Source organism: Schistocerca serialis, chromosome 1, assembly GCF_023864345.2.
Source record: "Schistocerca serialis cubense isolate TAMUIC-IGC-003099 chromosome 1, iqSchSeri2.2, whole genome shotgun sequence".
Lineage (NCBI taxonomy): Eukaryota > Metazoa > Arthropoda > Insecta > Orthoptera > Acrididae > Schistocerca > Schistocerca serialis.
The window spans coordinates 292,924,239-292,947,596 of NC_064638.1; the positions used below are offsets into that span (position 1 = coordinate 292,924,239).

Sequence of the window (23,358 nt, forward strand, 5' to 3'; positions counted from 1 at the left end):
ATACAAACAATTTTGTGGCATAGTCATGGGTACCCGAATGGCACTCTCCTATGCCAAACTCTTCATAGGCCACACAGAGGAAACATTCCTAATGTCCCAAAACTCCAAACTCTTGGTCTGGTTCAGGTTTATTGATGACATCTTCATAATCTGGGCCCAAGGTCAGGACATCTTATTCTCATTCCTAAACAACCTCAAAACCTTCGTTTCCATCCACTTCACGTGGTCCTTTACCCATTGTGCTACCTTCCTATGTCGGTATCCTCCTCTCAGATGGCTCCATCCAAAACTCGGGCCACATCAAACTCACCAATCACCAACAGTATCTGCACTTTGATAGCTGCTGCCCCTTCGACACCACAAAATCCCTTCCTAACAGCCTGGCCACCCATGGTCAATGCATCTACAGTGATGAGAACGCCCTCGCCCAGTATGCTGAAGGCCTCTCAGAAGCCTTCATACAGGCAATATCCTCCAGACCTAATTCACAAGCAAACCTCCTGTGCCATATCCTCACACACACATGATCATCACATCTATCTCAAGAACCAACCATAAATAAGTGCCCCCTTGTCACCCAATACCAAGCCCTGGTCTATGACATCTTGTGCCTAGTCGTCTGCCATTTGTCTCCTCCACCTGCACCACTACCTAGTCCGTAGACAGTTACTATGCAATACCCACTACTTACACCTCATCACTCAAATTGAAATACTGACACTCCAGCACCTACAAGAACATTCCAACCACCTGCACAAGCTATCTAGCCTGCTGACATCCTACTCCTGCCATGAGGCACTGCTATCCAACCCTTATCCTACCCACTGTGTTCCTCCTCGTCAACCCCTCATAGCACCAAGACCATTGGTAGCTGACCTTTTCAACCTACCACATCCTCCAAAACACCCTACCGACACTCTGTGAAATCCAGAGCCGAAACAATCCCAGAAAACTGTTGTTAATCTTTGCACCAAAATCCTCTGTCTCACAGAGCTTGTCCCCACTGAAAGAACCTCGGTCCTTGATGATCAACATCCCCAACCAATTGCCCAAAGTAGCCTCCAACATTAAACACACAAACCACTTCCTGCAGCAGCTCTCCACCATTCCCATACCCTTACCTCCCAGATCCCTACTTTGCACTGTTGATGCAACCTGCCTATGCACCATCACCTCTCATGCCCATGGCCTTGCTGTGATTGAACATTACCTCTCCCTATGCTCTGCAGATTCCAAACCCACCACTTCATTCCTTATACACTTAACCAACTACATCCTAACCCACACCTTTGAAAGGAAGGTATACAAACAATTTTGTGGCACAGCCATGGGCACCTGGATGGAACCCTCCTATGCCAACCTCTTCATAGGACACCTAGAGGAAACACTCCTAGCTTCCCAAAACCCAGATCTGGTTCAGGTTTATTGATGACGTATTTATAATTTGGACCCAATGCCAGGACACCTTATCATCATTGCTCCACAACCTCAACACCTTCTCTCTCATCCACTTCATCTGGTCCTCCTCCACCCTTCGCGCTACCTTCCTTGATGTCAATCTCCTCCTCTCATGTGGCTCCATCCAAAACTCGGTCCAAATCAAACCCACAAATCACCAATAGTACCTGCACTTTGACAGCTGCCACCGCTTCCACACTACAAAATCCGTCCAACACAGCCTGTTTACCCACGGTGGACGCAATTGCAGTGATGAGCACGCCCTCATACAGTATGCTGTAGGCCTCACAAAGGCTTTTGCAGACAGGCAATTCCTCCTACCCTAATTCACAAACAGATGTCAGTGCTATGTCCTTTCACACACTGATCCTCAAATCTATCCCAAGAACCAACCACAAAAAAGCACCCCGTTGTCACCTAATACCACCCTGGACTGAAACTACTGAACCACATTCTTTGTGAGGGTTTTGATTATTTATCATCATGCCTTGAAATGAGGAACATTCTACCCAAGATACTTCCAACCCCTCCCAAAATGGTGTTCTGCAGCATACCCAACCTCCACAACATCCTAGTCCATCCTTATGCCACTCCCTCCCGTAATTCCCTGCCACAGGGATAACACTCCTGTTGAAGACCCTGATGCAAGACCTGCCCAATCCACCCTCTGAGCACCACCTACTCCAGTTCTGTCACAGGCTTATCCTGCCTCATCAGAGACCTGGTCACCTGTGAAAGCAGCCATTTTATATATCAGCTCTGCTGCAACCACTGCACAGCATTTTACATTGGTATGACAACCAAACAGCTGTGAACTAGAACGAATGGCCACCACCAAACTGTTGCCACAAACAACCAGTGGCACAGCATGCAGCAAGCACAACGTTTCACTGTGCCATCTGGATCCTCCCCACTACCATTACCACCAGCATTTCTGAGCTGCGCAGATGGGAGCTATCCTTAAAGTGCATCGTTCGCTCCTGTAACCTCTGTGGCCTAACCTCAGGTAACGCACTACCCCTGCCCCCCCCCCCCCATTTGTGTGTGTGTGTGTGTGTGTGTGTGTGTGTGTGTGTGTGTCTGTGTTTTTGTTTGTTTGGGGGGGGGGGGGGGGGGGCATGTTTTTCCTACATGCTTGATAAAGTTGGTGCATTCTGAAAGCTAGCCAAATTCTGTACCTTTGTCTGTGTACCTACCAATGACACAGCGTTTCTGCCTTTCAGTGAGTTGTCTCCTACATTCCTAAATAATTCATAATTTTCAACCAGAATTTTCCATAAATTATATACTTTTCTTCATTGTACACGAACTTCTGGTCTTCTTCTATTGTTCAAGGAAACAGGTCTACCACTTACATGCCTTAATAAAATTTTACAAATCTCAGTGGATGGATGAAATGTTAATTACAAATATTGCAGAGTTCTGAAATCTCAGCCACAGTCTACTAAAGAAATCAATGAACCAATCATACTTGATATGGGCAGTTGCAGTATTCATATCATGCATGGTGCATCTAAATGTGGAATTGAAGCCACTAATTTGAGTACTGTTCAATTTTTAAGGTCAAGTTATTATTTGTTTAAACATGTACCAACTTGTCGTGGTCAGTTAACAGAGTATTCAGGATTAAATCTTTATGCTTAAAAAAAAAAAAAAAAAAATTGTGCAGTCCATAGTTGGGTAGAAATTATCAGGAATTTAAAAAAAAAAATGGTGGAGGGTCAACAAGACGATAGAAAAGAACCGATTAGCACCAGCTACAAAATTGTAACTGGGGCTCTTTCAGATCCTTTTCTGCCAGTGAAGTTAAAGTTCTTTCAGTCATTGGCACCCTAGTCACAACATTCCCACAAGAATATCAAACTAACGCTCCTATGGCACCATTTATGCATAGCTATATAGTGACAGTTATTCAAAATATAATGTGAAGATTTATCAAAGTAGATGTACTTATGTCTGTTGACTCCTTATCAAGTACAGACTTAACTGTTAAGAACAATTTGCTTCTGTACATTCAAACTGACTTAGGATTGGTACTAAAAACCCTATCAAAGAAATAAGTAACTGATATTATGATTTTATAACTTAAAAAAGATGCTGCAACTGCTTTCACAGCTTTTATAGAAAAACTGCTGATGCGATCACCATTACTATATAAGGTTAGAAAAGCAGTTTCATGTTTTGATCCAAATCTTGTACATTTTCCTAAAGTCAGTAATGAAAAGTCTACTCACTATCTAGAATGAAAATAAATGGATCAGCAGTATTGCAGCTGAAGAAATTACATGAGATTTCAAAAATTTATATTCTCAACCTTTAGCACAGCTTCTCAAAAATTATTCACGGTCTAATGAACACCTAAATCATTTTTGAATGAATTAGTTCTTATGCACACCTATCGACAATCATGGGTGAAACTGTTTCAAGATAGTTATGATTTTATCTCAGGGCACTGCTAATACTGAAAGAAGTTTTTCAGTCAATTGTGAATGCTTGGTTTAGAATATGAAAAATGAAACTTTAATTGCTAAATAATTAATATATGACTCTACCCTAAATGAAACAAATGGAGATGTTGCAAAATCTTTAATTTATTCTTACTGGAATCCGTGTTCAAAATTGTCAGAAAAAAGAAGCTACAATAACTGGATCAGAAGGTTTGAAAAGAAAACATGTAGCAAACGGAGGAGAGGAGAGGGGAGGGGAGGGGAGGAGAGAAGAGCAGGCAGGAGTGGGTGGGGGTGGGAAGCTAAGCTTCTAGCTGTGACTCAAACTACTGACAAGCAATATTAAAATTTTGATTGTACTGGTCCGTACTACAAGTCATTAGCTTATTTCTGTGTAATTCACTTTAAATTACATACTATTTATTTACAAAGTACCAACTATGGCAATGTACTAAAAATGAATAAAATAAAAATAAACTATTTAAATAAACATTGTTAGACATGTCTTCTCAATTTTTTGAATTTTGTACCCGATTTAATTATTGAGTTAGAAAACAATTAAAATTTTAATTGTCTTTGTAGTACGAATAAAATTTCAAAATCAGAGGAAAGTGATACAAAATTTACTGGAAAACGTGGAAATATCAGACAATTTTCAAATCATTTCTTTGCGGCCACTCTGCTCCTGTACAGCCTGGCTACATGGGGATGGTGTATCTGCAGTGATAAGAATTACCATTTTGAGTATTCTGAAGGTCTAACAAAGGCCTTCACAAACAGACCTAGTCTAAAGATTTGCCCCCTTTGTCACCCAATACCACCACAGACTGGAACAAATGAATGTCATGCTTCATCAGGGCTTTGATTATCTATCACCATGCCCTGAAATGGGGAAATCCTACCCAAGATCCTTCCCACCTCTCTTAAAATGGTGTTCCGTCACCAACCCAACCGCCACAATGTACTAGTTCATCCCCATGCCACTCCCATCCCCATCAGATGCGAGGCAACCCATGAAAACGGCCACGTCATGTACCAGCACTGCTGCAATCATTGCACAGCTTTTTACATTGGTATGGTGACCAACCAGTTGGCCACCAGAATTTAAGATCACCACCTAGCTGTAGCCAACAGCAAAGTGGACTACCAATGGCACAACGTGCAGCTTCTTGATTTCAATGGCTGCTTCACAACCTAGGTCATATGGATTCTTCCCTCCACTATGAGCTTTTTTGAATTGTGCAGATGAATGAATGAATGAATGAATGAATGAATGAATGAATGTTGTGTGACTAGGGCCTCCCGTCAGGTACACCGTTCGCCAGGTGCAAGTCTTTTGATTTGACGCCACTTCGGCGACTTGCGCTTCGATGGGGATGAAATGATGATGATTAGGACAACACAACACCCAATCCCTGAGCAGAGAAAAATCTCCGACCCAGCCGGGAATCGAACCCGGGCCCTTAGGACTGACATTCTGTCGTGCTGACCACTCAGCTACCGGGGCGGACAATTGTGCAGATAGGAGTTATCCTTACAACATAGTCTGCTCTCCTGGAATTATCCTGGCTTCAACTGATGGAATCTACTGACCTGACACCCTCCATCCAACAATTTCCAGTGTAATCCTGCCATTATATGTCACTTCACCCTCATTGTGCTTCCCTTCTCTGCTTCTCACCTTTCTGTTCGCCATTTCCAGCCACCCCTTCCACAACCTCTCAACACTGTGCCTGGTAGCCTTGCCCTGCACACTCAGCCATACAGAGCTCTCCTCTCCACCCACCCATACACTGCCATCCCTCCCCCTTCCCTGCAACACTCTGGACCGATGATTTTGTTCAATGTGACAGTTGCATTCTGGCTGTAGTGGAAAGAGATAGTGGTCATGGGTGCTTGATGTGTGCTTAGTTGTGTGAATAAGTGTGTGATCCCCCCCCCCCCCCCCCCCCCAAAAGAAGACTTTGGCGAAAAGCTCAATGTGTAAGTCATCCCGTTCTGGCTGTCTGCAGCTAAATTTGTCATCTTCAGCCAACCTTAAAGTTTATAACCACTAAAGCTAAACTTACTTCATGAGATGAGCAAGTAGAAAATGAATAATCTCCTGGTTCTGCTGAGGCAAGAGCGTGAAACATTGTCGTAAAGCTCGCTGCTTTGCTTCGTCATTAGTACCAGTGTTAAAAGCTTCCAAAAATTTTGGATACAGTTCATCGGTAAAAAGAGCCTCTGGAAGTTCACGTAGGTACAATTTCAAAATACCAGTGACTGAATGAATGTCCACTTCCTTTAGCAGCTGTTCAGCTTCATAAGAATCTGAAAACAAACAACAACGACAATGCTATCAACACATGTACCAACAATGAGCAAATTAATGTATCAATGTACTTGAATTTTGTTTGGCTATTATATATATATACAGGCCTATTACAAATGATTGAAGCGATTTCATAAATTCACTGTAGCTCCATTCATTGACATATGGTCACGACACACTACAGATACGTAGAAAAACTCATAAAGTTTTGTTCGGCTGAAGCCACACTTCAAGTTTCTGCCGCCAGAGCGCTCGAGAGCGCAGTGAGACAAAATGGCGACAGGAGCCGAGAAAGCGTATGTCGTGCTTGAAATGCACTCACATCAGTCAGTCATAACACTGCAACGACACTTCAGGACGAAGTTCAACAAAGATCCACCAACTGCTAACTCCATTCGGCAATGGTATGCACAGTTTAAAGCTTCTGGATGCCTCTGTAAGGGGAAATCAACAGGTCGGTCTGCAGTGAGCGAAGAAACAGTTGAACGCGTGCGGGCAAGTTTCACGCGTAGCCCGCGGAAGTCGACGAATAAAGCAAGCAGGGAGCTAAACGTACCACAGCCGACGGTTTGGAAAATCTTACGGAAAAGGCTAAAGCAGAAGCCGTACCGTTTACAACTGCTACAAGCCCTGACACCCGATGACAAAGTCAAACGCTTTGAATTTTCGGCGCGGTTGCAACAGCTCATGGAAGAGGATGCGTTCAGTGCGAAACTTGTTTTCAGTGATGAAGCAACATTTTTTCTTAATGGTGAAGTGAACAGACACAATGTGCAAATCTGGGCGGTAGAGAATCCTCACGCATTCGTGCAGCAAATTCGCAATTCACCAAAAGTTAATGTGTTTTGTGCAATCTCATGGTTTAAAGTTTACGGCCCCTTTTTCTTCTGCGAAAAATACGTTACAGGACACGTTATCCGGACATGCTGGAAAAGTGGCTCATGCCACAACTGGAGATCGACAGCGCCGACTTCATCTTTCAACAGGATGGTGCTCCACCGCACTTCCATCATGATGTTCGGCATTTCTTAAACAGGAGATTGGAAAACCGATGGATCGGTCGTGGTGGAGATCATGATCAGCAATTCATGTCATGGCCTCCACACTCTCCCGACTTAACCCCATGCAATTTCTTTCTGTGGGGTTATGTGAAAGATTCAGTGTTTAAACCTCCTCTACCAAGAAACGTGCCAGAACTGCGAGCTCGCATCAACGATGCTTCCGAACTCATTGATGGAGACATGCTGCGCCGAGTGTAGCAGGAACTTGATTATCGGCTTGATATCTGCCGAATCACTAAAGGGGCACATATCGAACACTTGTGAATGCCTAAACAAACTTTTTGAGTTTTTGTATGTGTGTGCAAAGTATTGTGAAAATATCTCAAATAATAAAGTTATTGTAGAGCTGTTAAATCGCTTCAATCATTTGTAATAACCCTGTGTGTGTGTGTGTGTGTGTGTGTCTATATATATATATATATAAAAACAAAGATGATGTGACTTACCATACGAAAGCGCTGGCAGGTCGATAGAAACACAAACAGACACATACATACACACAAAATTCTAGCTTTCGCAACCAATGGTTGCTTCGTCAGGAAAGAAGGAAGGAGAGGGAAAGACGAAAGGATGTGGGTTTTAAGGGAGAGGGTAAGGAGTCATTCCAATCCCGGGAGCGGAAAGACTTACCTTAGGGTGAAAAAAGGACAGGTATACACTCGCGCACACACACACATATCCATCCGCACATACACAGAGACAAGCCAGAGAGAGAGAGAGAGAGAGAGAGAGAGAGAGAGAGTTGCTTTTTTTTTGTTCAGACTTATATAATTATAAAATATCAACTGCTAAGCACCGGCAAAGATAAGAAATGTAACAGTATTATGAAAAGGAAAGTTGCTACTCGCCATATAGTTGCAGATAGGTACAACAATGAGACTGTCACAAATAAGCCTTCAAGCTGCCATAGACTGCAGCCATGTGTGTGTGAGTTGCGTTTATGCGTGCGCGCACGTGTGTGTGACCTATTTTTGACAAAGGCCTTGTTGGCCAAAAGCTTACTTGTTACAGCCTTTTTGTTTTGCCTATCTGTGGCTAGCATGTCCGCGATCTGGTGAGTAGTAACTTTCCTCTCCATAATATTGTTACATCCATCTCGGATTTTCCATTTCTTGAAAATAAGAAATGTGTTGTAGGAAAACAGAAATATTCAAGTATCAAATTAATACTGTCTGAAGGGGGGAAGGTAAGGCAGGACAAGAGGAACATCAAAAATAAAGTGGTTTCACTCTGAAAGGACTTTTCTTTCAATTTTTGTAAACTCTTCATAACTCAGGAATAGTTATTGCTTTTTCTGTATACAAGGTAATGTATCTACAGCATTTTACAATTATGAATATTCATCATGAAGCCACTGTATTAAACTGAAAAGATAAAAAGCATTGAAGAAAAGTCATGAAACTACAGTGACTTCTTGTGAAATGTATCAATAAGAAAAAGTGGATTTTTAAAAAGTTTAGTAATCACTTTTACTGGCATAAAATTTCATTTATACACAAACAGCTATTTTTATATTCTTTTCATCTTTAAAATATTTGCCTTATCTTTATGTTCACATGAAACCAACATCATCCTTCAAGAACAGAATTCTCGCTCTCTGTTTTGCTCCTAGTTTTATCATAGGTTATACTTACTGGTTTCAAATGATTTTTTCAGCTTGTTGAGATCGGAAGCCGAGCCTGAAACTCTATATATCCCAACTTCATTCATTCCCCGGCGTTCGACTTCCCTAACACAGGATGTCATTATGAAAGGAACAGTTCTCTTCTGACGCCTGAAACAAAATCACTATCTATTAATACAAGAAAGGCACGCAAGGATCACGTATTGTGTAATACTGCTAAACTGTTATATGTTACAGAGAATGCTGCATTCTATGAAACAAAAGAAATGATGATAACATAACAAAAGCCGTCTTAAAGACTGACTGCAGGAAAACACATTTATAAACCCAGAAACAGTTTAATCTTCTGCACTCAACCTTGCAGAGAAGCTTTTTTTCTTATGATTAAGCTAAAGGAATATATCACACACAAATAATTATGCTTACATTACACAACTACGTAGAAACCTTCTTCCTGAAAGTGCTGTTAAATAGATGCAAAATTTCCGGATGTACCTGACATCCTTGAAGGCAAGTACCAAGAGACGTGAATATTATCAAATCATCAGTTTAATAGGTCATGGTTGCAAAATACTGACATGAAATACTCACAAAAAATAGAGACTGGTCTCAGGGAAGATCAGTTTGGATTCTGGACAAATGTATGAACACATGAGATAATACTGACCCTATGACTCATTTTAGAAAATAAACTGAAGAAACGAAAAAACAAAATTTACAGAACTCATAGATTTAGAGAAATCTTTTGAATACCACAATTCAGTATGCAGGCTAGGGTGACAGGTTGAGTCAAGCGGAGTGGATAGAGGGAGGAAAAAACAGAAGGGCTGAGGAATGGTAGTTGATGGCTGGGAGGGAGGCTGCAGCAAAGAGAAAGGGGAGACTGTTGGGTAGAGGGTGTGGGTGCAACTGGTTAGCAAAGACTGACACTGGGATGATTACGGAGGTCAATCAATGTGTTGCAAGATAAACTGCTATCTACGCAGTTCACAAAAGATGGCGCTGGGGGGTAAGAAACTGGATGGCCCAGGTTGTGAAGCAGCCACTGAATACAAGCATGTTGTGCTCAGCAGTGTGTTCTGCCACTAGGTAGTAAACACTGCTGTTGGCTACAGTTTGGCAGTGGCCATTCATTCAAGTGAAAAGTTAATTTTTTTGGTCATGTCCACATAAAATGCTGTACGGAAACTGCAACAGAGCTGGTGTATGACTTGGCTGCTTTCACAGTTGGCCCTGCCTCTGATGGGGCAGGGTGAGCTAGTGACAGCACTTGGGTAGGATATGTCGAGTTGGTGAATCAGGCAGGTACTGAATCTGGGTCTTCCACAGGAATATGACCCTTATGGCAAGGGGCTGGAAGTGGGAGTGAAATAAAAATGGACCAGCATGCCGTGTTGACTGGGCGGGCAGCAGAATACCAATGCTGGATGAGTGGGTACGGTTGTGGGTAGAATGTCTTTCTTTTCCAGCCATGATGGTAGATCGTGGCAGAAGGAAAATGTCAGCAATGCAGGGTCTGGGTTCTAAAGGGTGATGATGGCCTTCAGTGGGGTTAAGACAGCTGTTGATGAGTATAAATCGTTATCTGCTTGGATGTTGTACAGTTGGCTTCAGTGAGCTAGTGTTCATATAGCAGCTCATGCACTTTTCATTTTGTGTCTTTGTTTATTAAAATTGCCTACAGCACCATCTAAAAGGACACCAGAGCTTATTTTCGGTTTCTTGTTTATCAATTAAAGATGGATAGGCACTGCGCCTGTTGTGTACGGACGCAGGGGGAATTGGCCACTCTCCATAAACAGTTGGAAGCTGTGTTGGCCGCAGTTTACAGGCTTCAGGCTGCTGCTCTGGGCTGCAGGAACATTGGGGTACTTGAGACAAATGCTGTGGCACCTCTGGAGCCTATAGTGTTGTCTGGGATCCATGATATGCATGTCCCCACCAGCCGACTGTTACCTGACAGTGACTGGCAAAGAGCGGCGGTGTTGTGAATCTCTGGATGGAAGGCAAAAGTGGGTACCACTTCTGTCCCCTCACATCTTCAAAACAGGTTTGAGGTGTTGCCTGCTGGTGAAAGTAGATCGGACTCAGCACAGAATGCCTCACCTGTTGGGACTGGGGTCAATCTTCCCGAGAGGTCTGGACAAGGGCAGAGGCTGGGATACCTGTCATTGTGGGCTCCAATGTTGGGCAAGTGAGGGGTCCCCTCAGGAAAATAGCGGGCATGTCGAGAAAGAAGGCCAGTGTCCATTCTGTTTGCCTGCTAGGGAGTCTCATCCGAGATTTGGAGGAGACTCTACTAGCAGCAACTGATCACAAAGGGCGCACCCGGCAGCAAATCGTGGCTCGTGTAGGCACGAATGATACTTGCCACCTTGGTTCAGAAGGCAAGGTGGCTGGCCCATTTGGTGAACACAACTAGCCTCACCTACAGGGCAGAAACGGAACTATCGTTTAGCAGCATTCTTCCCAGAACTAATCACGGTCCTTTGATTTGGAGCTGAGTGGAAGATCTAAACCAGAGGCTCAGACGACTTTGCGATAATATCAGATGCAAATTTCTCAATCTCCACTATCAGGTGGAGAATTTTAGGATACCCCTTAATAGGTCGGGCATGCACTACACACAGGAAGTAGCTACTAGGGAATGGGAGTATGTGTGGTGTGCAAATGTGGTTTTTTTAGGTTAGAGAAATCCCTCCACAGGCCTGAAATTATGCCTTCTGAGTCCAGAGAGAGAGAGAGAGAGAGAGAGAGAGAGAGAGAGAGAGAGAGAGAGAGAGTAGCATTAGTCATAGCAGAATGGAGTAAGGAAATGTTTATATAGCATTAGCTAACTGCAGAAGCATCTATGAAAAGGTTCTGGAACTAATCTCCCTTATAAATGGTAATGATGTCCACATAGTACTTGGAACAGAAAGCTGGCTGAAACCAGAGGTTAGCAGGAATGAAATTCTAAATTCCAATCAGAATGTTTACTGCAAATATAGGTTGAATGTTAGTGGTAGGGGTGTGAAAATATAATAATAATAACAATAATAATAATAATAATAATAAAAGTATGATAATACATAGTGAGACTAGTACACATTGTTAAGGGTGGATCAAACGTGGTCATTGGACGCTGTTACAGACCCCTTTCCTTAGCAACACCGACAAAACAGTGGAGGGGAAAATTTGAGAATATTTTGCGTACATTTCCTCATAATGTTATAGTTTTAGCTAGAGATTTTAACTTACCAACTTCAGACTCGGAGATTCAAATAATTAGGACAGGTAGTCAGGACAAAGAATAATGTGAAATTGTTCTAAGTACCTTATTGCAAAATTACTTTGAGCAGTTAATCAGGGAACAACTTATTAAGATAACATATCTTAGATCTGCTGATGACAAACTTTTTGACTCGGTTAGCACAAAAGAGGGAATCAATGATCATAAGGCCATTACAGCATTTCAGAATATCTGACAAGTCATCGCAAAAATTTCATTTCATTCACTGATAATGTTAAGCATCAATGGGCAAGATTTAAAAGCACTGTACAATATGCTTTAGACACATACATCATGAGCAAAATTAAGAGGGATGGAAAAGACCTACCCTTGTTTAACAACCATGTTAGGAAGCTGCTACAAAAGCAAAAAGTGCTTCAGTGCAAATTTAAATGCAAGAAAAGTGCCATATATAAAAAATAATTAAAAAAAAAAAAAAAAAATTGGCACCAGTGAACCACAGGTCTCTTGAGGAGTGAAGCATTCCTTACGTTTGGATAAAAGCACAGGTCATTCTCGATTTCAAGAAACACTGTCGAACAGATGCACAAATCTGTGGGCTTATAGAGACCGCGCAGGATACGGTGGCTGATGCAAGAGACCAATTTTCATACAAAGCACTGGGTGAGTTTGTTCAGAAGGGGAGGCCAACAGTGTTTGCTATCTTTTGGATGGTTAGCAATGACAGGATCGAGACATATGCCCTGCAGTCTTTCTCAAATGATTTACAGAAACTATTTGGTAAAAAATTGATTTTTGTGTTGCTTATAGCTTTATATATCAGGTTAGTGATGATGTGTTCATCATGTTAATGGTCATACCATTGTGGTATTTATGTGGAAGTAAGGCATTGCACAAAATTCAAAGAAGTGTGAATTGAAAAATAAGGGTTGCTATTATTTTGTGTTTGCCGCATATTACATAATATGTTGCTGCATATGAAATGTAGCTAACATATTGAAGTGTCCTTTAGACTTTGATGGAAGGCTCTATCAGTCACCAGTCTCGAGAAAACCAATTTGACATAGCACACTCATTTGTCAGTGCACCCCACCGGCAATAAATCCAAAGAGAAATATTCACAACATTTACAATATTTCATAAACGGTTTGAGATATCGAAATGGGATTTTGGCAAATGACAGCATACAAAGAAGAGAGTAATTTTCTATATGGTTATTATGCAAAACTTAATTATCTACTCTCTTACTCCAGCAACTACTGACTTTTTGATGAAAGAATGTAAATCAGGGTGTATACGCAGACAAGGAAAAAAAAATCTCTGATTTCCCGGTCAAAAATACACTTTCTCCCAGGTGAAAATACACTTTTTCTGTGATAAGTGACAGTATACTTCCTCTGAATGGTTATGGTTTTATACACTGGCTTAGAATTTCCCAGCTCTTTAGAAAACAAAACTCAGGGGGAAAAAACATGTTTTGGAAAGATGTTTCCTGTGCAGCAACATAGACCCAGCATATTTTCGTACTACGAAAGTATAAATTCTAATTCCACCAAACACTGCATGTTACTTTTCGAAGCATTGAAATTGAGTTTGCGATGCGCTTCTGTAAGCCGGTCAGAGCTTATGTCATGTGATCTCACCAGCCAATGAGAGCGGATATTCAGAGCATAGGACACATGATGTAGTCAGCCGATATCAACATTACTGTTGAGTAGTGCGAACACACAAATAGGAGAAGTTAATGGTTTCAATTAATGTACATAGTGTTGCTACAAGAAAAGAAAAGCCTTCACGTATAATATTGGCCTTGAAGATAAATAAGCTGCAGGAGAAGCTAAGCCCTCACATATAATGTTGATGTTTTCTGCATGTGTTACACTTTAAGATATTAAATGTGCCAGTAACATTTTTCACAACGACGTAAATGTCTGATCTTCTGGGCTCAATATTCTTGTCCTTCTTGGTTGTCCTCAAAGAGTTGATTTTTAAATGAGAGTCAAACGCTCTGTGATTTAGGAAATTCATCGTACCTTTTCGCACATAATTCATCTTGCGTAAATGGAAATTTACTTGGAAAGTAACACTTTTCAAACAACCATTCACAACATTTTCCCACAACCTGTTAGAAATAGATTTGTTTCAGCCATTGACAGAGAGCGCCAGAGAGTGCACAACGAGATTTGACGGCAAACCCGTGAAGACTATTTACAAAAATAATTTCACTGTTCTGCAAGGCGATTAATGGGTGAGTGTCAGAGAGGTGGAAATAAAATAAAATCTGAAACTAATAAAACTTTTAGCCTTCTGTAATTATGTGAATGTATTTTATTTCACTTGGTAGCTCGGGGCCACAGAAATCTATTTTGTTTTCATTTGATGTGAGAGCAATAAACGAAGAGGAAACAGCAAGATCACTAAACGTAAATACTGGTCACATGGAGACTACCTACTTCCCCATTATAACTCAGACTGCTTTGTGCATCAGCCTGGATCTATGATATTTCCGAACTGGGGCATTACTGGATAATGCCACTCCCCTCCCCCCCTGAACAACCTCAGGTCCCTCTGTAAGATCCGTTACTGGGCAATTACAACTCCCTACAACACACCTCCCAAATTGAAAACATGACCCCCACCCCAACACCTGGAAGAGACTCCAGACACAACCCCCAAAAATTATCAAAGTTAATGCAAAGTTTCAAGTACCACTGCCCATCAACAACTGTCCTACCCCAGTGAAGCCCCCGTCAACCACTACCTTTACCACCTGCTACATTCAACAAAACCCAGTACCTAAACAAACTGAAGACACTGTTGTCAATATATCCACAAAAAACCTCAATTTTACAGAAGTTACTACTCTCCTTCTCCTGATCTTCACAGTGGAAACACTTCTTTGCTACCAATCTCTCCAACCAAAGTTAACCTAGCCCCTACACTGAACCTTGCCTCTCCAATTTTGCACCACCATCCAACTGCGACTCTCCCAGTCTCCCATGTAACGACCCCCTGGTTACCTTCCAGGAATTACTTATCTGCAATTTCGTCTCACTGTCTTTCCCTAGATTCCTTCCCAAGAACACAAACTCTCAACAGAACAGAAAACAGCCTTCTGCAGACACTGATTTAAATGTCCTGCCTGCAGACAGACTCCACCACTGTTGTGATGAATCACAATGACAGAAGACATCTGCCAACTGCCCGACTCCTCCACATACAAATCCTGCTATAGTGATTTCATCCCAGTAGTATAACCTCCAATTCCCACAGAAATCCTTAAACAATCCCTAAATAATTTCTCTGAATCCAGAGGACCCCCCCCCCCCCCCTCCCCCACACTCACGCGCACGCACACACATCCACCTACCTTCCACATGCTTCTCAAAATTCATAAACGTAACAATCCTGGATGTCCCGTTGTAGCTGGTTACAGTGCTCTCTCTGAAAGAATCTCCACTCTTGTAGACTAACACATCCAACCAATTGCTTGCAGACTTGCCTCTCATATTAAAGGCACAAATCACTTTCTTCACTGACTCTCAGCACTCCCACCCCAATATTTCTCACTGTCAATGCCACCTCCCTATATTCTTACACCACCCACACCTGTGGCTTTGCTGCAGTTGAAACTCTCACAAAAGTACTTGTCCTTTGAGAGGATATGATGTACAGGGTGTCTCTCGAAAGACACCAGCCGCTGTCACTGCATCTGCCAGCTGCTGCTGCACCTGACTCTTGGACACTAATCTGCTGGTAGTCACCTGCACGTGCACTTCCCCAAGTTAAGAGCAAACAACATTGCCATCTGATTAACTTAAGCTGACCTTTATATATACAGCATGTGCTTAAAATAATGTCCTTCTGTGGTAAGAGCAGTCTGACATATCCTGAACACATTAGCAAGCACTCAACGAATTTTGGCTGCTCAAATCTGGGAAATGACTAGCCAAACCCTGTCTTCCAACTCTTCAAACATGTGGGGATTGGTTGCATACACCTTTTCTTTTAATGTTCCCCAAGGATAAAAATTACACAGATTTAGATCTGGGGAACGAAGAGGCCAGTCAACTAACCTACCAACAAAAACACTTTGTATGAAGATTTGTTGTCTCGCATTGTACTGCAAGAAATAACCAAAAATCTTTTTGTTAGGTTTAGTTCTTGGAAAAAAAATAGAATGCAGTGTATTGTTCACATACCTGTCAGATCATATTGTTTCATGGAAAAAGATAATTTGTCTTGCACTAATTGTACACCACACTCCTGTTTTCACATCACGCCGAAATTGTTGATGTAATTCATGAGGATTTTTGGAGCTCCAGTGTCAATTGTTCTGAGAATTTATGTGCCCTGACAAATGCAGCCATGCTTCATCAGAAAAAGAAAGCATCAACTTCCCCATCTTGCACAGACTGTAACAGCCAGTTGCAATAATGGCATCAGGCAACAGTATCCAGGTTCCTCAGTTGATGCACTAGCATTACTTTGTATGATTTCAATTGTGAACAGATTGTGAACAGATGCTCTGGACACACCAGTCTGAAATGGCAAACAACTCAGAGATTTTCTTGGACTTCTTTCCAAGGCCTCCCCAATCTAGTCTAATTCATTTTTTGTTAAAACACTAGTCCTCTTGGCCTTTGTTTGTGTAACGCAGATCCGGTCTCTTGAAATTTCTCCTCTAATATGTGCATCGTCAAATCACTGGGAACATGCACACCGGGAAATTTTCGTATGAATTCAAGTCGACATGCCACATACGATTCTGTTTTACCGTAGTTTAACACAAGAAACACTTGTGGATCCTTTGTGTGTACACGCCAAATGGAAATTTGACAGGAAACTCAAAAAGCACCCGAGCACTCAGTTGCACAGTGTAGATGACAGAGAAATGGTGTTTCTGTCTGAGCACTGGGTCCAGTGGCATACTGGCAGGGAAACCCCTAAACTCTGCACGGTTGCAATAATGATGTCCAGCAACAATATTTGAAGTGATTAAACTTGACAAAAAAACTCAAGGGAAACACCAGTACACTCAGCCACATAGTATAGGGGGCATGCGCAAAGTTGTTGCTGTCCGAGACCCACGCATAGCAAACGTGCTGTGCAGAGCCTCCCTGGGCGTCTTTCGTGACACACCTAGTATAAACAATTCCACAGTAAGGCCATAGCCACCCACATTGCACCCTCCTATGCCAATGTTTATAGGTGATCTCGAGGTAACCTTCTAAGTTCCCAAAACCCCAAGCCCCTTGCCTGGTTCAGTTTCACTTATGATACTTTCATGATCTTGACCCAGGGCCAGGACACCCTGTCCCCATTCCTCCATAGCCACCAGTTTCTCTCCCACTCGTTTCATCTGGTTCTCCTCAGCCCAATGTGTAACTTTCCTGCATGTTGACCTCCATTCATATTTTTGTCTCTATAAAACTGCACTAACCACCAAATGTAGAGAAATTTATAAAGCTTTCATCCCTTAAATCTGAAAAAGTTGATCATATGCAGTCCAGCACCCCTGCCCTGGATGGCGTACATGCGGTGATGAGAATTACCTTGCCCAGTATGTTGAAGGTCTCGCCTAGACCTTCACAGGCAGGCAATATCCTCAAACTACTTTGCAAACAGATTTGCTGTATCACAAGTTCACACATCTCTGTAATGCTTCCACTACCCCAAAGAACCAGCTGCAAAGGAGCAATCCCCTCATCATGCAATATCATCCTGGACTGGCAGATCGGAGCAACTGAACCACATCCCTCACAAGGTCTGTTATTGGGCATCGAAAAAAGGGAAATTCTATCCACAGTCGTTTCCACCCCTTGGTATTCTGCTGCCCATTCAATCTTCACAACATCTCGGTCCGTCCTATGCCATTCCCACTACCAGCTCCTTGCTGCCTGGGCCACACCCCATGGAAGACCCAGGTACAAGACCTGCCTAATTCACTCACCCACTACTACTACTCTAGTTCCTGTCACAGGCCTCTCATTGTCATCTAGTGGTAAATGGCAATACTCCTCAGAAGCACAGTTCTGCTTCCTTTCATGTAGTGAACATCATGTGGAACACGTACAGCAAGGTTCACTTGTCGTTGACATGCCGTAACTTACTCATTATTTGTTTGGGTGATTAGAAATTACACATAAGGCTGGTAACAAATATCCACTGGTGAGGAAGAGATATAACTGTTTATAATCATAACAAAATATTTCAACACATTACCTACATTTCACATGCAGCAATGTGTAATTTAAAGAGCACCAGCCAAGAAGTACCACCATTTTTCATAAAAGTTGGTGAATTTGCGAGATTCTTAAAACAGGAAACAAACATGGACACGATCTTCTCGTGAACTTAAAAACAGAAGATGGGTGGGATTCAGACACTCATTGTGGATGACTAACATCACATTTGAAACAAAGGGGACAATTCTCATAGTGTTAGGAGCAATGACACCAAAAATCAGTTGGAAACAAGAGATCACCTCATCACCGACTGCATAACACATCAAGTTGCGAGCAGACAGTGTTCCTCTATACAGCAATAACACAAAAAAGGTGCACAAAAATGGTTGAAATGGCTCTGAGCACTATGCGACTTAACTTCTAAGGTCATCAGTCGCCTAGAACTTAGAACTAATTAAACCTAACTAACCTAAGAACATCACACACATCCATGCCTGAGGCAGGATTCAAACCTGTGACCGTAGCGGTCGCTCGGTTCCAGACTGTAGGGCCTAGAACCGCACGGACACTCCAGCCAGCAAAGGTGCACAAACGGCTGAAAATGATATATGGCTCCCTCAATGAAAGATCATCTTTCAGTCTTCCTTTTACTGACAATGAGGTCGAGAAAGCCAGTGGATGCCTAAAGCTAAGGGAAGCAGCAGGGCTAGATGGGAGTGTTCCAGAATTTATCACCCACCTTGGCAAAAATGGAAGAAAATGGTCCACACGATTTCACTTACAAGGGGAGGCCACGAAGTTTGGAATGCGGATTTACTGCAAACTTCGTACACTCGTAGTACTCCATTAGGGCAACAAAATGTATAAGCAATAGCGCATACTTCTCAAGTGTTGTTGAGAAAATCGCAAGATAATTTCAACCGTCAAATGTCGTCAAATATATACACCTGTGCGTGGCCATTTTTACCAGGATGCACCAGCAGCCGAGTGGTTAGCGTTCAAGTCCCGTAATCGCTGGGTCGCTGGATCGAGTCCCACTAGTCAGTTTTTTGTTTTTAATTTCTAACACAGTAATTTTCTTTACTATTTATAATTGATGTAATGGGAAAATACGTGTAATCAGATGAACTTTTGTTAAATTTACAGTGTTATTTGGCACTCTACAAATTTTATTATCATAAATAATGTAATATTCATAGCTACTGACTAATAAACGACCAAACGCATAAAGTGATACTGAAAATGTATGCTTGTCCGTGTCTTCAAAATTGTTCGTATTTAATCGAAAGAGAACAAGAAATTGCTTCTCGTGAAGACGCTATTAAAATACACTCGATACTGCATGACCAATGATCAGCGCCGATATTTAAGGAAATGCTGCGTTATGCATGGTTTGCTTCCAAATTATCGGCTGAAACAGAGATTTTTGAAAAGGTTCAAGGTTGTTTTTCCAAGGAAAACCTCAAAACACCTTGCGTGTGCGGAAACCTAGCATTTATTCAATGCAGCTGGTGCCGTTTAACTTTGTTTTTTATGTTTTTATGAAAAAAAGCATCCCACAACTTGTAATCGTAATGTCGAAAGTGACGATTAATTGTACACCTTTCGAAAGCCGTCTGTGCCAGTCAAAACTTGGAGGTAACAAGTCATTTCGGGCTCCTTATAGGTATAAGGGATTGCTCAAATCACGGACAAGCATACATTTTCAGTATCACTTTATGTGTTTGGCCGTTTATTAGTCTGTAGTTATGAATATTATATTATTTGTGATAATAAAAATTTGTAGACTGCCAAATAACATTGTAAATTTAATAAAAGCTCATCCGATTACACGTATTTTTTTCCCATTACAACAGCTGTAATATAAATAGCAAAGAAAATGACTATGATAAAAACACACACACACACACACACACACAAACACACACACACACCCCTGATGAGTGGGACTCGATCCAGCGACCTAGCGATTACGGGACTTGAACGCTAACCACTCGGCTGCCGGTGCTTCCTCGTAAAAGCGGCCACGCACTGGTATATATATTTGACGATCGAAATTATCTTGCGATTTTCTCAATAACGCTTGAGAAGTACGCGCTACTGCTTACACTTTTGTTGTCCTTACGAGTGTACGAAGTTTGCAGTAAATCCGCGTTCCAAACATCGTGGCCTCCCCTTGTCAGTCTACTTGAGCAAAGGTCACATACCAGCAGCTTTTAAGACAGCAAAAACCCTTGCAACCCTCAAACCAGGGAAACTGAAAGACAATCCGTCAAACTAATGCCCAACTGCCTTTCTCAGTGTCTGTTATACAGTGCTAGAAAAACTCACCTACAACAGGATTTACTGCACAGTGACAGTAAAGTGCCTTTCTACCAAGCAGGCTTCAGGCAAAACCTCAGCTGCTGTGATGAAGTACTGGCAATCACTTCTTATATCAATACTGGTATCCTTAAAGGACTAAAAACTTCAGCGGTGTTTGTGGATCTGACTGCTGGTTATGATACAGTGTGTCTGGCTGGACTAATGCTAAAGCTACGGCAAATTGTATGTCGCTTATGGCTAACAACACTATTGTCCAACAATGTTGAAAAACCAGTTTTTCCGAGCACATCTTCATAACAAAATGAACAAGTCATATACAATCACGAATGGTCTACCACAAGGATCTGTCCTCGTCCCACTGTTGTTCAGCCTGTATGTACGTTACATGCCAGAAACTGTATCCAAGAAGTTCTGCCATGCAGATGATACTACCATTACATTACAAAGCAAGCACTTGGAGGATGGAGAAAACATGCTCACACAAGACCTGAGACTAGTTGGTGGTTATTACTGACACTGGAGATAGTGTCCCAACCCTACAAAAACTGAAGTGACAGCTTTCCATCTCAACAACATCTTAGCAAACCAGCTGCTACAAGCCATTTTTTGTAATAAAATGGTTCAGAACAACACTCACTCTAAGTATCTCAGATCACACTGGATTGTTCACTACATTTAGGACTCACCTCATAGCACTTGCAGGAAAGTTAAATACCATGACCAACATTATCCAGGAACCAGCTGGAACTTCTTGGTAGCTTGAGATGACACTCTCTGTACTGTGACCTTGTCTCTCTTATATTCTACAGCTGAATATTGCACACCATATGGTACAAGAATATGCATTTCAGCAAGATGGATGTTTACAGGAATGATACAATAATACAACGGAAATTCCACAACAGACAATTAACACCTCATCTACACATTAATGTTATGTGGCATACAAAAGAGTAAACTTATTACTTTCTTTCAATTTAAGCACACAAACTTATATATGTAGCTATGGAGGTGAGTGTTTGGGTCTGGGTCTCTCTCTGTTTGTGGGGCAGAGGGGAGGGAGGGACAGCATGGAGCAACAGAAACCCGAAAGTCAGAGCACTTACCCAATTTCAAAGTGAGCATACCATTCACCAGTTCATCAGCAGATGAATTGTTGCTAATCCAAAGATTATTCGTGATACAAAATATTATTTAATGCATTCAATTTTTCTCTTCCCATTCCTCTTACCTTTCTGTTACAATCTTTTACTCTCCCAACATCGAAAGCTACACTTTTCATGATGAATCATCAGCTTTATTTCCTTAGAGACACTTTTCATGACGAATCATCAGCTTTATTTCCTTAGAGAGCTATTCTTCAATACCGCACTTTTGTATATGCATCTCATCAACTGCTTAAACTATGTATTACATTTCAAAACTATTTATTTCTTCTTATTAAACAATGACTTACTTGCAAACTTGTTGAATTTTAGCCCCAAACAGTCCTGAGGTTTTTGCAGCAGGAACTCTCCTGAGCGTTACCTCACTTGGCACAAATTTTAATGATATTTTTAAGGTACAGTTCTGAAGTGGCATGGATTTTGCAACCTGCTGATCCCCTAACCATGATCTGCTTAACTGGAAAGTAAAGTACAGTTGATATCATTAGTATACCAGATAATGCATTATTTGCACTTGATAAGCCTCCGCAATGGATACACAATGATAGAAATGATGTACTTAGTGAGAAGGAACAATGACTAAAAAAGAATTAAACAGATATTTCAAAGACACATTTCACTTCTACATACCTAATTACATACGTCAAACAGAATGTACAACTAACAATAGCACATAATCCAAATTTTGCATAAGAAATGATGAATCACAGGCTTCATGCAACAAATACAAAGTTAATAGCAACGTTAAAAGAGCACAAGTCATGTGGCAGCCTACTAATTTATAGGGTGAACAGCTAATACAATAAGGGACAAAACTGAGAAAACAGTTGGATAGTTCAAATAAAAGGCACGCCGAGTTAAAACTGAGGCTGACTGCTTCCGAATACAGTATTTGCCCTGCTTCTTAACTACAGGATACAATTCACTTAGATAGTTTGCAAAACTGAAACTTTATCTTTTTTCCTTCCTGGTAGTGGGTGCATACATATCTCTGGATCGTGTCATATGAAGACTGGTTCTTGACGCTTTCAATGTTTCAACTGATGTACAATTTCAATTTAGGTAATGCTAGTAAAAATCATTTAGAAATTCTCCAGGTAGTAGTAATCTAATAACCAGAGTACGATCTTACATTAAAAATATAAAAACTTGTGGAATGTTAATTTCCAAACTTTAGATTTTCATATAATTTGTTCTACTAGTTACATTTGGCTACTCACAACCTCATATACATTTCTGAACAGCTTCTGTAAGAAGCTCTCTTTTTTTCAAATGGTACCTTTTTCACCCCATGATATAAATGAAATTACGTCTACATCTACAAACATACTCTGGAAACCACAGTGAAGTGCATGCCAGAGTGTATTTCCCATTGTTGTATCAGTTGTTCGAAGTTACTGCTACTTATGATGCCATTAAGATCATGCCCCATTCACACCCTAACAAGGCTGTGTATAGATTAGACATATTTTTAAATAAAAGTGCTGTCTCGAGCTGTCTCGACATTAAAGGGAACTAATTTATTAATGTCCATCAGCTGATC

At 41.4% G+C, this 23,358-nt stretch overlaps 1 protein-coding gene across 1 annotated transcript in view; it reads right to left on the reverse strand.

Annotated features, from left to right (window-relative positions):
* The window catches only part of LOC126468943 (active breakpoint cluster region-related protein), a 115,209-nt gene that overhangs the window by 6,364 nt on the left and 85,487 nt on the right, over positions 1-23,358 (reverse strand). Inside the window, exons 13-15 of the mRNA XM_050096592.1 lie at positions 22,106-22,272; positions 8,915-9,054; positions 5,975-6,218 (exon numbers count right to left, since the gene is read on the reverse strand). Of these exons, the coding sequence (XP_049952549.1) occupies positions 5,975-6,218; positions 8,915-9,054; positions 22,106-22,272 (551 nt within the window). The remainder of the gene's footprint in view (positions 1-5,974; positions 6,219-8,914; positions 9,055-22,105; positions 22,273-23,358) is intronic.